Here is a 12,550-nt window from a genome sequence, read left to right on the forward strand (position 1 = left end):
CGAAGAAACCAGAGGCCTTTCTCCTGGGCATAGTGGACCAATCAGTGTTAAAGAAGGATAGAACTTTTTTTATGTATGCTACAGCAGCAGCAAGAATTCTCATCGCAAAGCATTGGAAGACACTTTGGAAGATTGGCAGATGCAACTAATGGACTATATGCAGATGGCGGAAATGACTGGCAGAATCCGAGACCAGGGAGAGGAGATGGTGGAGGAAGATTGGAAGAAATTTAAAATTTATTTGCAGAAATATTGTAAAATTTTTGAATGTTAAGGACATTGAAATGAATCGCAGGGGCTTTAGCTACAAAGTAAAATATAAGATTGGATTAACAACAGATAAATTAATAGAATATGAATTTGTTGAATTAATTTCTAAAAAGGGATACAAGAACGGGAGACGTGAGGAAGTCGGGAAAATAAGTTAATTGAAGCTGAGAAATTAAGAAAGAGGGAATTTTTGTTTTTTGTTACTATATGTGTTTTTATCTTTTTTCCCCTTTTTTCTGATGTGTTTAATGTTTGTATTTTTGTATTGTATTGTTTTTTGTGATTTTGTATTTTCTTTGTCTTTGTATGCTTTCTTATTGTGAAAACTGAATAAAATATTTATTAAAAAAAACACGGGGGAAATACAAGGAAATATTTACAGAGACTCTGATGAGTCTGAGCAAGCTATCTGCTATGCATGTGTTTAAAGAAAGGGGAATTTTAACTCTGCTGATTTTGTTGAACTTATAAAGAAAAGTTGGGATAGGATATCTTAGACAATATATCCTCCCCCGCATCCCTAAACATTCCCACAGGAAATAACTAGAGGGAAGTGGGAGGAACTCAAGTGGGAACACCTATACGATGTGAACGGACGCTGAATGTTTGTGCTGTGTTCAATAAACCTCTCTGTTGCTGCCAAAAGACTGCTTTCACTTTGTGCTGTTATCGACAGAGAGTGGGAAGGTAAGCCTGACACTAGCCCAGAGCATAGCTGTCAACCTTCCCTTTTTTGGTGGGAAATTCCCTTATTCCAGCACCATTTCCCGCTGCTTCCCACTTCTATCCCAGATTGTTAGATATCCTGTAGACTGTCCCCGGGACAGGTGAGGCTGCTGATCCCTTATTTTCAAATCTGAAAGTTGACAGCTATGGCCCAGAGATGGAAGGAGGGAGAAGTGCCGACCAGAGAAGAATGGCAGACCAAGTTAATGGAATATCCAGAGATGGCTAGACTGATGGGAAAGATCAGAAACCAGGAAGTTCAACTCTTTCTAAAAGGCTGGAACAATTTTTTAGCATACTTAAAAGACCACTGTAAACAGTTAAAATCATTGGCAGGGATGCAATGACACTTGTAGTGTGAAATGAACTTTGGAAACTGAATATATAACAGGGTATATAAGGGTAAAAGATGCAGAAAAAAAATATTTTCTTAGGAAATTGAACCCATGGAGGGAGGGATGGAAGTCCAAAGGTTTGAAAGAAACTTTTCATTATAATGCTTTGAAATAGTTACAGTTAAATTGTATAAAATTATGAACAACCATTAAAAAAAGAATTCTTCATTGACTAATCACCTGCCTTTTTGATCAAGTAAACACATTTGCATATAACCAAAGCCTCTGTAGAATCAGTTGCCTTGTTTGCAATTATAGAAAGAAGCGGGAGATACCCTATAATTTAATCGGCAAAATGCTGCCTCTTGAAGCTGGAATGAAAGGTCAACGTTTAATATTTTCCATTGCTTTTTAAAGCATTGTGCTTAAACTACATATATAAAAAATCACAGCAAACATCACTCAAAAGTGTACATAGGGCACTGTTCAGGGAGGACAGACGGTAGTTAGAGACTTAAGACGTGGGAGAGGAGGATTTAAATTCCTACTCAGCCAAGAAGCTCGTCACATGACCTTGGGCCTAATCTACTTCACAGGGTTGTTGTGAGGATAAAACAGCGAGGCAGAGAACTTTGTATGCCACCTCAAGCTCCCTGGTGAGATATATATGCAATAAATAAATAAATAAATAAAATTCCATTCTAAGAGGAAGGGCATCAGATTAAGACCCACAGCCAGGGATCTGTCCTGTGGCGAATACTTACAGCTGTCTTCTTCTTCTGTAAAAACACTGACAACATAACAGGCATAGACGAAGCCCACCAGCTGGAAGAAGAAAAGATAAAAGGAATCATAATCATAATATTTGCTCCAAGACTAGTGATAACATAAAGGAATATACGCTCTGTACGCATAGAACAAACAACAGTCAAAACTGTATAGAAAGAGTGGAACTATTTTTATAGAGAAGAAGAGTTTGGATTTGATATCCCGCCTTTCACTCCCTTTAAGGAGTCTCAAAGCGGATAACATTCTCCTTTCCCTTCCTCCCCAACAACACACACTCTGTGAGGTGAGTGGGGCTGAGAGACTTCAAAGAAGTGTGACTGGCCCAAGGTCACCCAGCAGCTGCATGTGGAGGAGCAGAGACTCGAACCCGGTTCTCCAGATTACGAGTCTACCGCTCTTAACCACTACACCACACTGGCTCTCTGGTTGGATCACGCAAATAGCCTACCCAGTCCAGCAACGTGTTGTCACAGTAGCCAACCAGATGCTTATGCAAAGCTCACAAGCAAAATCTGAGTGCAAACACACGCTCTCCCCTCCTGCAGTTTTCAGTGACTGCTATTCAGAAATGTGCTGCCTTAGACAGTGGCGGTAGAATGTAACTATCATGGCTAGAAGTCATTGATAACAATATGGCCCATGGATTTGTCTAATCCGCTCTACGTGGGGCTACCTTTGAAGGTGACTCAGAAACTGCAGTTAATCCAGAATGCAGCAGCTAGACTGGTGACGGGGAGTGGCCGATGATACCATATAACGCTAGTCCTGAAAGACCTACATTGGCTCCCAGTACGTTTCTGAGCACAGTTCAAAGTGTTGGTGCTGACCTTGAAAGCCCTAAACGGCTTTGGTCCAGTATACCTGAAGGAGCGTCTCCACTTCTATCGTTCTGCCCAGACACTGAGGTCCAGCACCGAGGGACCTTCTGGCAGTTCCCTCGCTGCAAGAAGCCAAGTTACAGGTAGAGGGTCTTCTTGGTAGTGGCACCCACCCTGTGGAATGCCCTCCCACCAGATGTTAAGGCAATAAACAACTATTTTACTTTTAAAAGACAACTGAAGGGGAACTGTTTAGGGAAGTTTTTAATGTCTGACGCTGTATTGTTTTTAATATTCAGTTGGAAGCCGCCCAGAGTGCCTGGGGAAACCCAGCCAGATGGGCGGGGTATAAATAATAAGTTATTATATTATTATTAATCTTTTAAAGCTATCCAGGTTGGTGTCCCTCACTACATCTTGAGGGTTCTGAACTTGAGGGTATTTGTGGTGTGAAGAATTTATTCTTCTTCTAGTCTGTCATGAATGTTTCTACATTCAGCTTCACTGGATAGCCCTGAGCTCCAGAATAACACGAGAGGGAGAAAAGCTTTGATTATAGCTTATTTTTTATTTTAACATTTTGCTTTGGGGCTCCTTTGGCTAACTAGTTATTGCTATTGTTAGACAACTGGGAGGAGCGCAGAAAGAAGAAATGCCATGGTGCATCAGCTCAACCAGACGCCTTCATCTGCCCCAGCTGCAACAAAACATGTCTCTCCCGTATCGGTCTCTACAATCACAGCAGGCACTGTAATTCTCCAACAATTTGACTTCACCGCCAAGGGTGCTCTCCTTCATTGTCTCCTGACAAGAGAAACATTTACCAATCTGCTACAGATCACCCAGAGATCAGCCAGCAGATTCTGATCCACCTTCTACTTACCCATGTTGTACAACATAGAATCGTAGGATGGTAGAGTTGGAAGGGACCGCAAGGGTCATCTAGTCCAACCCCCTGCAATGCAGGAATCTCAGCTGAAGAATCCATGGCAGATGGCCATCCGACCACTGCTTAAAAACCTCCAAGGAAGGAGAGCCCACAACTCCCCAAGGGAAACTGTTCCACTGTTGAACAGCTCTTACTGTCAGAAAGATATTCCTGATGTTTTGTCGGAATCTCCTTTCTTGTAACTCGAAGCTGTTTTGAATTCTGATTCTGCATTAGCTACCCCTCCTGGTTTGGTGCCATCTGCAAATTTGATGAGCATCCCCTCAATTCCTTCCTCCAAATACATTTATAAACGGCCTTGGCCCAGTATACCTGAAGGCGCATCTGCACCCCCATCGTTCTGCTGGGACGTTGAGGTCCAGCGCCGAGGGCCTTCTGGCGGTTCCCTCATTGCGAGAAGCCAAGTTACAGGGAACCAGGCAGAGGGCCTTCTTGGTAGTGGTGCCCGCCCTGTGGAACACCCTCCCACCAGATGTCAAAGAGATAAACAACTACCTGACATTCAGAAGACATCTGAATGCAGCCCTGTTCAGGGAAGTTTTTAATGTGTGACATTTTAGTGTATTTTTGGTCTTTGTTGGAAGCCGCCCAGAGTGGCTGGGGAAACCCAGCCAGATGGACGGGGTACAAATTAATAATAATAATAATAATAATAATAATAATAATAATAATAACAACAACAACAACAACAACAACAACAACAACAATGTTGTTGTTTGTTGTTGTTCTCGTTGTCGTTGAACAACAACAAGCCCAGGACAGAACCCTGTGGCACCCCACTTGTCACTTATTTTCCAGGATGTTAAAAAACTATTAATGAGTACTCTTTGGGTTCGGTCAGTCAGCCAGCTACAAATCCACCTAACAGTTACCTTGTTCAACCCCCATTTTACCAGCTTCCTTGCAAGAGGATCATGGGGGACTTTTTCAGTAAGACTTTGCCTTACTGAAATCAAGATACACTATGTATTCCCTTCATCCACCAAGCTTGTAATTCCATCAAAAGAAAGACAGACATGAGATTCATCTGGCATTGCTTGTTATTGAGAAACACATGCTGGATCTAAGAGCTCACAGACCAACTGTTGAGTTATCTGTTTTAAGACCTTTCCTGGTATCAATGTCACGCTCACCAGCTGGTAGTTACCTGGGTCCCCCCCTTTTTTTGAAGTGAATGTGGAAAGAGGAAGGAAGGAACAGTGCAATCAATGTTCTGAATTCTACAGCTCATATAGGTAAAGGTAAAGGGACCCCTGACCATTAGGTCCAGTCGTGACCGACTCTGGGATTGCGGTGCTCATCTCGCTTTATTGGCTGAGGGAGCCGGCATACAGCTTCCGGGTCATGTGGTCAGCATGACTAAGCCGCTTCTGGCGAACCAGAGCAGTGCACGGAAACGCCATTTACCTTCCCGCTGGAGCGGTACCTATTTATCTACTTGCACTTTGACGTGCTTTCAAATTGCTAGGTGGGCAGGAGCAGGGACCGAGCAACAGGAGCTCACCCCGCCGCGGGGATTCAAACCGCCAACCTTCTGATCAGCAAGTCCTAGGCTCTGTGGTTTAATCCACAGCACCACCCGCATCCCTTGTACAGCTCATATAAATGGGGGAAATTGAGCACATTTGCACATTTGCTCTTATTTTGCATAATTTACAATGCATTGTGTGGGTTGTATCAAACTAAGTTATACTCAGCGTATATACATCAAAACTACCAGGCCAAAGTTAGTCAAGCTCATAAATCTGAATGGGTCAATTTGAGTAAAACTAATATTGGATGCAACCCTATAGATTTTACATAGACACCTAAGAAGTGGTCTTATATCAGGACAGATGGTTTGTTCATCTAGTTCGGAACTGTTAACTCTCACAGCAGCCTACCAGGCCAACTTTCTCATCAGTTGGTACTTTGGGAGAAGAACCGTAAGTCCATGGGAAAGCTCAGCTGCAGAGCATCTGTCCTGCATGCAGAGGGTCTCAACTTCAGTCCCAGGCATCTTCACTAAGGCTGGGAATATCCATTGACTGAAACCCTGGAGAGCTACTGCCTGTCTGTGTAGACAATAAAGAGCCAGATGGACCAATGGTCTGACTTGATATAAGATGGTTTCCTATGTTGTTGTTTAGTCATTTAGTCGTGCCCGACTCTTCATGACCTCATGGACCAGAGCACACCAAGCACTCCTGTCTTCCACTGCATCCCACAGTTTGGTCAAACTCATGCTGGTAGCTTCGAGAACACTGTCCAACCATCTCGTCCTCTGTCATCCCCTTCTCTTGTGCCCTCCATCTTTCCCAACATCAGGGTCTTTTCCAGGGAGTCTTCTCTTCTCATGACGTGGCCAAAGTATTGGAGTCTAAGCTTCAGGATCTGTCCTTCCAGGGAGCACTCAGGGCTGATTTCCTTCAGAATGGATAGGTTTGATCTTCTTGCACTCCATGGGACTAATTCAAAAGCATCAATTCTTTGGCGATCAGCCTTCTTTATGGTCCAGCTTTCACTTCCATACATCACTACTGGGAAAACCATAGCTTTAACTTTACGGACCTTTCTTGGCAAGGTGATGGCTCTGCTTTTTCCTACATTTCCTAAATCCTTTGAGTTGGAGATTTCAGGAGTTGAGCCTGGGACCTTCTGCAATGCAAAACTCGGACTTCATCACTGAGTCGTTGTTCCTCCATAATTTATCCTGGTTTTGACTAGCCTTCTCATTGAGCCACCTTCTGAATGTTTGCAGACACTGCCCAAGCTTTTCAAGCTTATATTTTGCAGAAGCTTGCTTTGTAAAAGAATAAGATGTTGACATTCCCAGGATGCTGAATTCCTGCCTAATGCCATTGTCTCTACCCGAACACTACAATCACCTGCCATCGTTCAATAGAATCCATTTTGTTCCTTCTGTCAGGCACAAAAGCAAATTCCAACCTTTCCAAAGAATGGACGCCTTCACCCGCATGTATTGTTGGCTTGAACTTCCTGGTGTCCATCAGACCAAGGAGAATAAAGTGAGCATTCCGTCATTCTTGCAACTCTTAATAAGATGCTCAGGAGATTCAGAGTTGGTGAGGCAGCTTTTTTTTTGCAAAACAATGTAAAACATTACTCAACCTCTCCAGAGCGGGGCTTTCAGAAGAGACCTGCCAAACCCAAATGCATTCCATAATCCCTCCCACGGAAACCTCATTATCCTGCCTTTTGTTCAGTGGTGTGATGTATGTTTCTCTTGTATTAAAAATGAATGACTCCACTTTCCAGAGTCCCCTCATACATCATTCTGCCTTCCTGCGGTGTGAGTAATTGTTTGGTCCTAATTCCTCGTTAAAGTGGATTGAGTTCACAGTGGAAAACAAATAATTAAGGCCTACAATAACCTTAAAAATGAGGTGCCCGGCAGATCCTGAGGAGCCAGGGATCCTAGTTTGAGATCCTCCTTGCACCAAGCAACATTGCACAGACTCATGGAAAGGCATTGCAAAGCCTCTACCTTACGTCTCCTATGTAAGCATATCAAGAAAGTCACAGAGATACTTTCACCTGCTGCCCAAAAGCCTGTAGGGAGACCAAACCATTGGCAGATGTGTCCTATACAAATTTCAAACAGACCATAAAACCAAGAAAGCAGCACAGGTGTGGGGGCATACCGTATTGGCCCGAATATAACCCACACCTTTTTTCCAAATTCTGACCATGAAAAGTTAAAGTGTGGCTTATATTCACGGCCTTACGATATCACTGCTGAAACAGCCCAGGATGCCATCATGAGGGCTGTTGAGGGTGCGACACAATGGTGCCCATCCTGCCCACCGATCCCAAGCCTCCCCTGAGCCATCAGAATGAAGGGGGGAAGCGGCGCAGCTCCCCCCCCAGAGAGCAGCCCAGGAGTGCGGGGCAATGGCGTACTTCCCGCTGCACCCAAGCCTTTAACTCCTGCTGCAGCCCTAGTGAGCGGGGGTTGTGGTTTCCCGGGTAGGCCATCGCCTCTGCCACCACCCTCTGCAAACCTCCCCCCAGCTGCACCATGTAGGGCTGGTGCTTCAGGGGAGTGTCAGGGCCTCTTTGGTAGCCCCCCATCATTTCCCAGTGCACTGTGTGGGACCTGTAGGGACACAATTTTTTGCTCGGACCACATGCTCGCCACCAATTTTAAGGGAGCATCTTATATTCAGGTATTCCCCCTCGGAATTTATTTTATTTTTTTCAATTAATTTTCCAAATTTATAACAGAGAAATAAAAAGAAAACATCCCAAAAACAAACAAGCAAACAAACAAACATTAATCCTAACTGTAATAATTCCACTTTTGTTAACATTATTGTGTGACTTCCTCAAATCCCCCGGCTGAATTTCCATATAAATCATTATAGCAGTTTTCCAAAACTATTTTCACATAAAATTTACTTAGTCAATTAACATCTTTCTTTCTTTTCATTTTTTTTTAACCATAGTATTCTACAACATCACTTATTTAAATCCTAGGCCAATCTGGTGCTTGCAAGTAATTCTATTTAAGTTATCTTAACATATTTAGCTAAATAGTCTTTAAATTTCTTCCATTCCTCTTGGTACTCCTCCTTCTGGTCGCGGACTCCCCCCCCCCCCGAATTTTAAAGGTGCAGCTTATATTTGGGTACGGCTTATATTTGGGCCAATACAGTATTTGTACAGGGGGTTCCAGTGGTAGGGCCTGAGCACCTAACTCACTCCAAGGCTGTAGCTGCATCCAGTAGGAAGAAAATGTTGCAACTCTCTCCCTCCCCCCCCTCTCTCTCTCTCACACACACAGAAAAAGAGAGAGACAGAGACAATGGATGGCATTGCAAGTTGACAGAGATCAGGTGATATCAAGGGCCAATTGGGGTTCCACCCGGTCCTATAAAAACTGCTGTGACTGGCATGACTGCAGTGTCAGACATTCATTGCTCAGGTGTGTGCTAAGCTGCTCAGAGGCAGCCTCTCCCTGCTTGACTACCTATTCTTTCCTAAATGAAGGATTCTGCCTAAATAAATATGCAGCTGAAGCAAAGTCTTTAATCCCCTGTACAAGAAGAGGACCCAGCACTTTCCAGATGGTCAATGCAACCGTTCGAAAATCTGTGGCAACTGTGCTTTTCTGGTTTCCATGTAAACACATCATTGTGCAATTTTAGTAAGAGGTTTCTCACACACACACAAAGCAACATGACTTGCAAGGAGGAAAGAAAAGCAGGATGTGTTCATCTCACGGGGTGACCATGGCAAAACCCACCATGTAGAAGGAGCAGAAACGATTATTTATGTATGCAATGACAGTAGTGCGGATACTACTGGCCCAGAGATGGAATGAAAATAAAGTCCCAACCAGAGACAAATGGACTATGCCAAAATGGCGAAATTGACAGGGAAAATCAGAAGCCAGGAAGAGAAGAACTTTAAGATGGAATGGGAAAGATCTACAATGTATTTAAGAAAACACTGTAAACAACTAAAAACTTTGGCAGGATTTGCGTAATGCTTGTAATGTATTAAAGACTATGGTAAAAATGGACTATTTTTTCTTAAGAGAAGCAGCTGAAAAAAGATTGATAATGGTAACCATGGAAGGACAGAGGGAGTCAAAGGATTCAAGGAATCCTAAATTTTGATGTTTAATGTTTGAATTTTAATTAGTAATGTAAAATTTAATAAAAAGGATTTGACAAATAAACAACAGCACACCATCTAGGACACTAGTGGGCTTAGGCAGAGGAGCCTGGGGGAAAGAAGATGCTGAAAAACCAAGGGAAAATACAACCCCAGACTGTTCCTGATGATTTCTTACCCCAGGGATTGCATGTCCTTTGAGATAGTGGAGGTGAAAGCTTTTAGAGGTGTGCAGGTCTGGAGCTGGCCATGGTGCTGAAACAATGACCTGCACACGGCCTCCTCCTCCTCCTCCTCCTCCTCCTTCTTTTTCTTCTTCTTCTTCTTCTTCTGCGATCCCTCGTAGCCAAGTAAGATTGTCTCCCATAAACACAGTTTTAACAATGAGTCCGTAAGTGACTGTGGAGGCCAATTCTGGATCCACACGTCCTTCCACAGTGAGGACATAGGTTTCCGGGTGGGAGTTGATCACGGTGAGGGTTTGCCAAGCATGCCTTCCTCTTAGCACGTTTCTCCCTTGCGTCCTGAGTTCGAGAATCTTCAAAGCCCGTGACACCTTTGGTAAAGGCTGTTCTCCAACTGGAGCGCTCGCAGGCCAGGGTTTCCCAGTTGTCAGTGTTTATACTACATTTTTTAAGATTTGCATTTTGAGACAGTCTTTAAACCTCTTTTGTTGACCACCAGCATTATGCTTTCCACTTTTAAGTTCAGAGTAGAGTAGTTGCTTTTGTGAGCAACATCCAGCATGTTTTTTTCTTGTGCAAGTGGTGTTTCATTATTTACTTCTTTGATTTATCGCATCCCAAATGCCCAGGTAACAATAACCTAAAATCATCAAGTTCCAAGTGCATTGATTAAATCACCTTCATCTCACATCATCACGCTATATCTGGGGCCAGCCAATGAGAAGCAGAATACAGTGGTACCTTGGGTTACATACGCTTCAGGTTACATATGTTTTAGGTTACAGACTCCGCTAGCCCAGAAATAGTGCTTCAGGTTAAGAACTTTGCTTCAGAATGAGAACAGAAATTGTGCTCCAGCAGCACGGCAGCAGCAGAAGGCCCCAGTAGCTAAAGTGGTGCTTCAGGTTAAGAACAGTTTCAGGGTAAGTACGGACCTCCGAAATGAATTAAGTACTTAACCCGAGGTACCACTGTATCTTGCACTTTCTTGGAAGATACCCAGATCCAGGTTTGGTGGGTATTCAGGGGAAAGAAATGTCTTACGGTTTCCCCCATGCCTTTCTATGTATGTGCTGTCAGATGTGGCACAATGCTCAGACCCCCACTAGCTGAAAGTGTCCTGAACTCTATGAGGAAACTCATCAAAAATCAGAAGCCGGAAGCCTGCCCAGCTTCAAAAACCCAAAGCGGAAACTCCATTTACCTTCCTTTTATCAGCAAGCTTAAACCAAATATCCTTCAATGTAATTGTTTGCCCACTGTATGACACGTAGGAAAGTTAAGTACCAAAATACATTAAGCATTGGACAAAGGATTAAAAATTCATCATTGCCCCAGAAATATGAACCCTGGCTGCTGACATTTATAACTTCCTATGTCCTTGAAAAGGTAATAAGCAACTGGATCCTTCCATTTATTAATTCGATCAGATTATTTATAGCTGACTGTATCCCATGGGCTCAGGACTAGGGTAACGGAAATTTAACCCAGCTACCTTAAATCTCTGCCTAGGAATCTAATAATCGAGTCCATAGGAAATGGACGCCAAAGTCTCTGAATGGAGTAAGACAGAAACCAGGATTTTGTGGGCATCACTGAGATCTCACTGGCCTTGAGTAGCATTTTAGGAAATTTTTAATTAGCAGGTCACTTATATCCATCTCTGAGAATATAAGAAGTCCTTTCTTACACTCTCAGAATGGAAAGGCAATGAAATGGGATATTAGACTGGTGGTTGTACCTGCTTGACTTCCAGATTCCCCTTGTGCTGAGGGGTCCTTTGCGTTTTTCTACAGCAGCGGTTCTCAGCCTGTGGGTCCCCAGATGTTGTTGGACTACAACTCCTATCATCCCTGAGCTCTGGCCTTGCTAGCTAGGGGTGATGGGAGTTGTAGTTCAACAACATCTGGGGACCCACAGGTTGAGAAAGGCTGCTCTACAGCTTTCTAGGGTTGTAGCATAGGTCGAAGGTCCATATAGTTAAAGCTATGGTTTTCCCAGTAGTGATGTATGGAAGTGAGAGCTGGACCATAAAGAAGGCTGATCACCGAAGAATTGAGGCTTGTTGGAGGAGACTCTTGAGAGTCCCATGGACTGCAAGAAGATCAAACCTCTCAATTCTTAAGGAAATCAGCCCTGAGTGCTCACTGGAAGGAAAGATCATGAAGCTGAGGCTCCAATACTTTGGCCACCTCATGAGAAGAGAAGACTCCCTGGAAAAGACCCTGATGTTGGGAAAGATGGAGGGCACAAGGAGAAGGGGACGACAGAGGACAAGATGGTTGGACAGCATTCTCGAAGCCACCAGCATGAGTTTGACCAAACTGCGGGAGGCAGTGGAAGACAGAAGTGCCTGGCGTGCTCTGGTCCAGGGGGTCACAAAGAGTTGGACATGACTAAATGACTAAACAACAACATAGGAAACCGTCTTATATCAAGTCAGACCATTGGAAGGCAGTGGAAGACAGAAGTGCCTGGCGTGCTCTGGTCCAGGGGGTCACGAAGAGTTAGACATGACTAAACGACTAAACAACAACAACAACAAAGCATAGGTCCAGAAGCATATGAAATACCCTTCTGAATCCTTTCAACATGTCCCCAAGGCCACATCCTTAGATAGCAGTTTTCCAAGGCCTCTCGTTGGCCTTGTGCATCTCATTCCTCACTCCCATTCCTTTGACTTTGTTTCCAACACATCCCACTTAGTGATTAAATCCTTTGTTCTGCTTTGACCTCATCCCCCCCTGCCTACGACTTTCCAACATGGGGTTTCATCAATAATGAATTACTGTTTATTCAATTGTTTCACTTCTCCCACTTTACCCAAAGAGGTTACATCAGCCTCCCAGCTCATCA

At 43.7% G+C, this 12,550-nt stretch overlaps 1 protein-coding gene across 3 annotated transcripts in view; it reads right to left on the minus strand.

Moving 5' to 3' along the window:
- NKAIN4 (sodium/potassium transporting ATPase interacting 4) overlaps positions 1-12,550 on the minus strand; it is a gene marked incomplete at its 3' end in the record, with an annotated part of 109,630 nt that overhangs the window by 12,570 nt on the left and 84,510 nt on the right. For all 3 annotated transcript variants that reach the window (XM_082226537.1, XM_082226535.1, XM_082226536.1), the window contains exon 5: positions 2,096-2,156. In XM_082226537.1, the coding sequence (XP_082082663.1) occupies positions 2,096-2,156 (61 nt within the window). The remainder of the gene's footprint in view (positions 1-2,095; positions 2,157-12,550) is intronic.

The sequence above is a fragment of the Podarcis vaucheri genome (genome assembly GCF_965113315.1).
Source record: "Podarcis vaucheri genome assembly, chromosome: 6".
Lineage (NCBI taxonomy): Eukaryota > Metazoa > Chordata > Lepidosauria > Squamata > Lacertidae > Podarcis > Podarcis vaucheri.